The 9598-nt window shown below is 31.6% G+C and overlaps 1 protein-coding gene across 1 annotated transcript; it reads right to left on the reverse strand.

The window, feature by feature from the left end:
* Positions 1–4121: 4121 nt before the first annotated feature.
* On the reverse strand, positions 4122–9598 carry LOC123665006. Its single transcript, XM_045599368.1, has 2 exons — positions 9097–9598; positions 4122–4375 (listed from the first exon to the last, which is right to left on the reverse strand). Exons 1-2 carry the CDS (start codon positions 9596–9598, stop codon positions 4122–4124), a joined length of 756 nt encoding a protein of 251 aa, XP_045455324.1.

Consider the following 9598-nt stretch of genomic DNA (forward strand, 5'->3'; position numbering starts at 1 on the left):
GCATCAACCACCCGTGTTGGGAGTTCAGGAACACACAATGCATACGCAAAGCACAAACGTCCCGATCAAGAAAAACACGTGTATCGTCTGTTATCATCATCATCACTTCGCAAGCCTATCGCAGTCCTCTGCTGGACATAGGCCTTCACAAGTTCGCGTCAAAAGGCAGGCGGGTTGGTGACTGCAGGGCTGACTTTGTCGCACCAAAGACGCTGCTATCGCCAGTACGGGGATCGGAACTATAATTACTATAGCTTCAGCCAATAACTTAACTAACAAAATTACTCTATATGATATTCATTATTATAAGTTATATAGTAGCCGTAAATAATTAAATACATTTTTAGTAATAATTTACTTACTACTAATTATTCACGTAAATAAGTCGTATAAGTTTGTAAAAAAGTGCTTTATATTTCGGTTATTCCCGCGTCACAAATTAAAATGATTTGTATTGTATTTAATATTCCTCAATAAACACCTAAGACTCTATTCAAATCGACTAACTCGAATCTAAGACTATTCAATGTGAAAATACCTTTTCAGCTTGTAGAAAAATACAGATAGGGAAAATTATTAAAATTTTATTTTATAGCTTTATTTACCGAAATATATATTTTTTACATATTCGTAATTATTGTATAATACATATAAATTTTACAATAATATTCCTTTATATAAAAGTTATACATTCGCTCAAGAGATTAGAACAAGGATTATTCCGATTTCTAGATATAACTAAATAAATAATAAATAAATGCCTCCCACTTAACGATCTCCACCTGATTTGCTCCTGTGTCGAGGGTCTGGAAACACACACAATACATAAGCGCAAATGCCCAGACCACGACAAACAATAGACAACTAGGTATATGGCCAATACAAATGTCTGTCGTGAGTCAGTGCTGTGACCGAAGCGCAATTGCGTCGTAAAACCTGCATTATTTAAATATTTGTTTTACTTCTTTTTGTTTTTTATTTTTTATTATTCTCAATTCAAAAAGTACTGGTCTGCTTTAGATCAAATTTAAATGGGATTACACGACAAGCACCAGATTCTGATTAAAAAAATCATTAAAAATCATATACATATACTTGTGTTTGCTCGCAAATGAAAAAAACCGACTAAAGTTACACCGACAAGTACGTAGTAGTAAGTAGTAGTAGTAACGTAAGTAGACGAAAAAATTTAAAAACGCACTAGTCGTCACTACGAATCGAGGGTTTCCCTCGATTTCTCTAAGATTCCATCATCAGATCCTGGTTTCTTTATTATGGTACCACCCATCTAATTTCCAACAAAAAAAAAAAGAATTATCAAAATCGTTTCATAAACGACGAAGTTATCCTAGAACATACATTAGAATTATACGGTCGAATTGAGTAACCTCCTCCTTTTTGAAGTCGGTTAAAAATACAGTCGAACTGAGAACCATCTCTGTTTTTGAACACAAAGAAGAATTTTATTTATTTATTTATTTACTTTATTTATCTCGTGTCATGTATTATATTTAAACAATTATTAATATTAAAAATAAGTAAATTTAAACATTTTTTGAATATCATATCAAAAATTGACCGCTCCAGCGGGGTTCGAACCCGCGTCTCCGACGTACCGTGTCGGCGCTCTAGCCAATTAAGCTATGGAACGATGCACCCGCTCGAGCGAAATTTTCGATATGATAATTTTTAATTTCGGTTTAAGCGAACCGTGGCGCCGTCTATAGTGAGCTCTTTACAGAAACCCGTAACTATTCAAAGTTTCATATTACAATGAAAATCTTTGACAGGAGACGACACCGTGCTATTTTTAATATCTAAGATTTTTTATTTTTGTGTTACCCACATTAGGAATTCTAAACATTTTTTGAATATCATATCAAAAATTGACTGCTCCAGCGGGGTTCGAACCCGCGTCTCCGACGTACCGTGTCGGCGCTCTAGCCAATTAATTATTAAATTAACTGGAGCGGTCAATTTTTGATATGATATTCAAAAAATGTTTAGAATTCCTAATGTGGGTAACACAAAAATAAAAAATCTTAGATATTAAAAATAGCACGGTGTCGTCTCCTGTCAAAGATTTTCATTGTAATATGAAACTTTGAATAGTTACGGGTTTCTGTAAAGAGCTCACTATAGACGGCGCCACGGTTCGCTTAAACCGAAATTAAAAATTATCATATCGAAAATTTCGCTCGAGCGGGTGCATCGTTCCATAGCTTAATTGGCTAGAGCGCCGACACGGTACGTCGGAGACGCGGGTTCGAACCCCGCTGGAGCGGTCAATTTTTGATATGATATTCAAAAAATGTTTAGAATTCCTAATGTGGGTAACACAAAAATAAAAAATCTTAGATATTAAAAATAGCACGGTGTCGTCTCCTGTCAAAGATTTTCATTGTAATATGAAACTTTGAATAGTTACGGGTTTCTGTAAAGAGCTCACTATAGACGGCGCCACGGTTCGCTTAAACCGAAATTAAAAATTATCATATCGAAAATTTCGCTCGAGCGGGTGCATCGTTCCATAGCTTAATTGGCTAGAGCGCCGACACGGTACGTCGGAGACGCGGGTTCGAACCCCGCTGGAGCGGTCAATTTTTGATATGATATTCAAAAAATGTTTAGAATTCCTAATGTGGGCAACACAAAAATAAAAAATCTTAGATATTAAAAATAGCACGGTGTCGTCTCCTGTCAAAGATTTTCATTGTAATATGAAACTTTGAATAAGTACGGGTTTCTGTAAAGAGCTCACTATAGACGGCGCCACGGTTCGCTTAAACCGAAATTAAAAATTATCATATCGAAAATTTCGCTCGAGCGGGTGCATCGTTCCATAGCTTAATTGGCTAGAGCGCCGACACGGTACGTCGGAGACGCGGGTTCGAACCCCGCTGGAGCGGTCAATTTTTGATATGATATTCAAAAAATGTTTAGAATTCCTAATGTGGGTAACACAAAAATAAAAAATCTTAGATATAAGTAAATTTTATGATTCAACTTCAATGATAGGTTTTATTTAATTTTGATATATGTAATTATTGTATTTAAGAAAAAAAAAATAAGGCGGTACGAAGTTCGCCAGGTCAGCTAAGATAAGATAAATAATTTTATTATGTTATATCATTTTTATTATAATATTTTTTTATTATTCTCTTGATCAAAATTATCACTTTTAAAAAAGATTCAAATATTATTAAGGTAAGGTTAAAAAAAATGAAAAGTAATAAAACAGATAATTTAATTTGTAATAAATTAGCGTAATATTTTATACATAATGAACAACATATCATAAAAATCTATAGGTAGTAAAATCGCAGCAAAAAATATTAGATATACAATGTATTTTTAACATAAATAATAAAATAAATATTAAAACAGTAAACACATGTAAAAACGAAATACACGAGGTAACAATGGATAAAAATGATGGACAAATAAAACAAATAGTAATCAAGTTTTATACAATACATTAGATATATAAATTATATAGGTACAACAATAAGATAACAATTATATGTCTAAAAAATAAATTAAAAAGCATACACGATACGCGTGAATATTTATTTTAATCATAAATATAATAAAATAAAATAATTCGTTCATTTTAAATTAACATTAAAAGTAAATAATTAATTTATGAAAAATTCAATTAAAAAAAAAAGAAGAAAACAAAATGGAAAAATAAAGAAGAAAGAAACGGAAATAACAAAAAAAAAATTGCAAAATAAAAATAGACAAAGTAAGAGATGTAAAAGAAGGAACATTAGTCACACAGTATACATAATTCTAGTGATGATGATATGTGAATCATTTAATAAATTATAAATAATGTAATTGACTGCGCGTATCAAAAAATCAAATTCGTTTAAATATTTAACAAATTAAAATTATGACAAAAATAAATAACTTAAATAAATTAGTTGTTTCTTATAACTATAAATGCTAAGATAATATGCATCTCAATATAAGAAAGGAACTTCTTATAACTCAAACCATATACGCACTGCGTTCTATGTTTCAGCATTGAGTAAGTGCATGGTAGTGTTTAGTATCCAGCTAACAACAGGGCGTATATGGCCTTAAAAAATTCCCTTTAAACTGGTTAAAACCAGTTAGCGCCTTCTGGTCTTCAAATTTCTGCCATATCCTGAGTGTCCATATCCGCCAACGTCTTCATGAGCTGTTGAATGCGAATGGGAATGACTGTAGATCGGTTTTGATACGATTTCGTATGTTGTTGACTTTCCTCCGCTGGATAATGACTTGAGACCCACAATGGCTGACAAGAGCAAGGACATCATAGCCGTCATAAGAGCTTTACCGGCTAATAATGCTAAACCTCCCATAGCCATAGATGCCATGGTACCTGGAAAAATATATTTAACAATAAGTAAAGGAAGTTTACCTACTTCAGTTTTTTGGAATGTAATTGAAATTCAGAATGAATAATAAGATAAAAAACCTGCCAATCTCCTTTTCATTGCTGTCAATAATACAAACTATAATTAAGCTATAATTATATTTATATCTAATATACACACGGTCAACTGTTCCTAATATTAGCAAACTTAATTCCTGTGCTAATAACTGATTGTCTGTATTGCAGGTTATAGCTGACTGTACTCGTAGTTTTTTATCCATATACAGAAGTAAAGATTAAGAACAATAAATGCATATCTAAATATTACCCCAAGATGCAACAACATTGGAGCGAATCGCTGAAGAATGCTGTTCCTGTTGTAGTCAAATCAAATATTGTTCTTATTAGTCGAAAACAATTAGTTATTTCTAAGCAGTAAATGTCTAATAAGGCCCCAGGAAGATATCCTGTTGATCACATTATATAATGAGCTGTATTGACAAGTGGCTTAGAGGGGGGACTTGTTAAAGGGGGGCATCATGTCCCGGGCGCAACTTATAGTCTACGAATTGAGGGGGGAGCTGTTATGGTGTACTGACCTTCCTACAACACCGTTTGAACTAAAATTCCTCCCATGATAGTAATTCATATTAGAACAATTCAATTATAATGTGTGCTTTTCAATTGGTAGAAAACACCTATCTTGGGCTTGCATCCAAACATCTCACAACAACTTAGAATCGGAGAAGTAATCAAAACTTTCCATCGATATAATCAAAGACATAACAGGTGCAACACAGCGGGGAATAACTAGTATCGTTTTTTTAACGAAGTTTCTTATCATTGGCCCTACTACTACTTATCAAGATTCCATTTCACCTATTATAACGTCATACAAATTTCATCCCAGATTACTGACTATTGATAACATACTAGTTGATTCATTTTTTATTTTTCACTTACATTTGACAAAGAAATTTCGATAATAATCTGACAAAAGTAGCAACAAATAAAGCGTATACAATTGAGCAGGCATTATAATCACGATAACAGCACAATGTATAAATGAACCAGAAAAAATCAAGAAGACTGTAGAAAAGTAAAAGTAAAAATGATCGAGAGTTATTTTCATCTTATCATCTTTTGCTTTAATCAACCTTAAATTTGAAACACGATAAATCTTTGTTATTTATATTATTATGTTTTCTTACTTGATCCATATTTTGATAGCCCTGATTTGGTTAGTCCGGATTTGTATTTGGGTAGTCCTTATTTTCAAATTTCGTCAAATCAAGGTTAACTCTTTATCGGGATATCAAATGTCCTGATTTATTTTTGTTTACAGAAAGATTACTATTTATGTAACTTATGTAAGTTTGCTTCACCGAATTTTTCGTTATATTTATTTTAAAAGTATATATTAATACACTTAAAATAAATAATTCTTTTAAGTAAATCTGTTTCAACGAAAAATATAACGAAATCAATTAAAAATAACCTGAATTTTTAGCCTACCATTCTGAAATGTGATACAGTTTATCTGGAATAGTCTAGTCGATATAACAATAAATGATAATAAATACTTCGTTTAACATACACACATGGCCGACAGTTTATAATATAGTGAAATCAATATATGTGTGATAAATAACAACTACATCACTATGTAAGGCAGAGTGACTTCTAACGCCGCCAACGACCACACAAAAGTGATATTATTTTTATAGATAGACTATGATTATTGTTTCGTTACACTCTACAATATCTCCACAATCATTTATCTAGTAACAATGTTGTGACTGTTCTTTATTAAAAAGCGTGAAGTGACAAGGCTTTCGAAATCAACTCACAGAACATGGATTCTGAAAGTTATTAGTCGTTTTGATGTTTATAATAAAATAAATATAGGAATCATTAAATCTCTCATAATTTTAGGTAATTGATGAGTTTTTCAAATGTCGAACTATTTGTCTGCTAATAATCGTTTTAGCATTGTTTTAAGTCTATTATCTTGTCAATGTTGGGCTGGCATTTAATACTGTTTAAAAGCAGGGTTAACAAATATGACCTGCCTTAGAATTTCTTTCATAAGGGCTTACACAAATAATATTATTGTTAAAAAATTATCACTCGATAACTTTAGCGGTGTCAGTATATAGTGTCAATGGGTGAGGTATTAATTATATCACTTGATACTACTTTTACACAATTTAAAAGTCAACAAAGAAAACTAAATAAATTACTGAACTTTTTTAGACTGTTAATTAAACTAGTTAAGAGGTGGATTTAGAATACACTTAAGACTGAATTTTAATTGTTGTGACAATTTACCTCAACGCAGACAATACTACTGGAAATATTCAGTTTATTAATAACAAAGCTAGCAGCGATCTCAAGCAATTTATACTAAGTTTATAAGCTTATAATTAATATTTTATTAAGTTGTAATAATAGCTTACTTTCTGTACAATTTATATAATTGCAAGCTGTCCTTAACTTGAGTTAACGATCGCTGTGTCAATCTCGTGAATAGAAAACTTAAAACACAGGTTACTATAAATTGTCATTTCTTCGTCATTATCATTTTATGCTCTGATTGTCACTTATATGTTATTTAAGGGGATTCTATTGTCTCAACGATTATAGTATGTTTAATTGATAGTTTTATATGTAGTTCATGTGTAGTTTCATCTCTTGATTTTATTTGTCTTATTCCAGATTTTATAAAAATCGCGGAATATACCTTAATTCTTTTGTTTTCGATCTCCAGCTCTATACACTCAACTTTATCAATAACTTATTTATTTGGATCAGCCAATTATGCTTTCAACTGTGCTGTTAATACAGATTTCTAAATTTTGCAAGCATGTAAGTTGGTTTTGTGTCCATAGAAAAGTTGTATTGACAATGACCGAGAAGCTTGAGACCATCTTTACGTATACGGAATGAATAACATTTATAAGCATTATTACATTTATAAGTATTAAACAATCATTAGACAAGTAATTTCAAAATATAAGTAGCACTTAAATAACGCTATGCTGATGAAATACGAATGAAAATAATGATGAAAAACGCTAACGTAATAGCGCATTTTTGTTTAACAACTATTTTCCGAATTTTATTATTTTTTATTTCACAAAAGCTAAATATTTTCAGCCTAGTAGCTATTTCAAAGCTATAATTAGATTCAAATATGTAAATCAGAAATATATAGTCTACTTAGTTACAATAAAAACTTAAATGTATTGTTTTTTTTTTTGTCACCTATACAACTGTATTGTTAGGTCAGATGTTATAGATAATATTAATGTTTATGTTTATTTCGGTAACTACCTCGTGTTTTAGCTTCTTCTAAATTGAGTCCAAGTTTGCTTTCAAGGTGTTAATATAGAGTTTTGTAATTTTTATTATGTTTTTATGTATTTTCAAATTTAATAAATGTTGCTCAGCGTCTACGTTCTTATGTTGCAGTTTTTTTACTTTAATATTTTCACATATTGTGGAGTTTTTAATCTATCTTTGACTTGTACTTTGATATAAAAAGTTTGAAACCGGTCAAAATTGTTTTGTCCAAAATTGTACATACCCCATGAAATTTTTAAATCTCTGGCTAATTGTGTATTTTCGGTAATGTTACGGATTGCTTGTATTAAAAAAAATTTTAAAGTTAGTTTTCAAAATAGACAAAAAATCCAGTTGATGAAATAATTAAGATGACGTCCTTGGTTTGTGTATCACTACATAGTATAAAACAAAGTCGCTTCCTGCTGTCTGTATGCTTAGATCTTTACAACTACGCAAGGGATTTTAAGCGGTTTTCTTTAGGTAAATAGAGTGATTCCAGAGGAAGCTTTATATGTATTATTAAATGAATAATATACTAGAAGAACACTGATAGTTTTTGCAACCGCGCAAAGCCGGGGCGGGTCGATAATAAAGTTACAAAAAATTGAAGTATATGCACAAAAAGTAGCTTATTTACGACGATACGAGAACTATTCTTTAATGTAACAAATTCTGTTTTTCGATATACAATTAAAGTACGTCTAATACCTTATATTTAGATGTGAAGAAAACGTGTAAAAAAACATTTTCTCCTAAGCTTATGTTCAGGTGAGCTTCTCAGCATTTCATATTTAAATAATTCAGCAGTTTTTTGGAATGAAACTTCTTTAGAATTGTTGTGATTTGAAACTCGATGAAACGAAAATGCATCATGTTAAATAAGTCGGCGAAAGAATGAGATATAATACATTTCATGAATACACAGTATTTTATATTCTCGGTGAAAAATACATCTCGTAGATAACTTTTCAGAAGTTTCACTTCTGCCGTGTGTGAATTGCACACACACACACAGACACACTTATTTTGTAAAAGGCAAATGAAACTAAAAAAGTTGTTGTTTGATCGAAATTTTTGCGATTATTTTTCAGGCAATTGATTTTTATATTGCGTCAAAAATTAATTTTAAGAACACTTGTATGTATCAATAAATGATGCAAAACTTAACGATTTCAGTTATTGTGAATATTATTTAGGATTTTTGTTAATAATATAAATTGTATTTTAAAAATTTAAGAAAAAATTGTTTAAAGTAGAATTTCAGAACTATTAATCTATCATATTAAGTTTATTCAACCATCAATCCCCTAATATTCTTTTAATAATTTTCTATTAACAAAATCTTTGGAATAATTAAATTAAGTTAAGGATTAGCGTACCTTTCATCATCAGAGCAGCTGCCATCAATCCACCCATACCACCCTTCTTGCCGCCGCCCCCGAAACCACCCCCTTTCCTGGCCTCTCCAATTAAAGCCCTGGCTTCTTCGGTAGCACCATCATCGATCAACTTCAGCCTCACTGAGTGACTGTCCAAGTATTTCCCGAGCCTGTATAGCAAGTATTTGTCCAGCCTTTCATCAGGCTTTGATGACTTAATCTTCGCTAGTTCCGAAGCAAATTCCTCCGCAGAACTTTCATTGTCCTTGGCTTCCCTCACAACACTAACTCCTGGCAAAAGGTTAAGCTCATCTTTTGTACTCAATTTCTCGAGTAAAGATATAGCCTCTATCTTTAAGCATGAAGGGTTGAAAATGCCTCCAGCGCAGTCACTTCTCAATGATCTTGCGGATTCCAAGTTAGTTTCTATGGAGTTTTGGTCGATAGCTTCAGGGTTCGGTAAAGCGGCCGCAGCTCCGACGATTAATAATAAGAAGAACAT

Source organism: Melitaea cinxia, chromosome 23, assembly GCF_905220565.1.
Source record: "Melitaea cinxia chromosome 23, ilMelCinx1.1, whole genome shotgun sequence".
Classification (NCBI taxonomy): Eukaryota; Metazoa; Arthropoda; class Insecta; order Lepidoptera; family Nymphalidae; genus Melitaea; species Melitaea cinxia.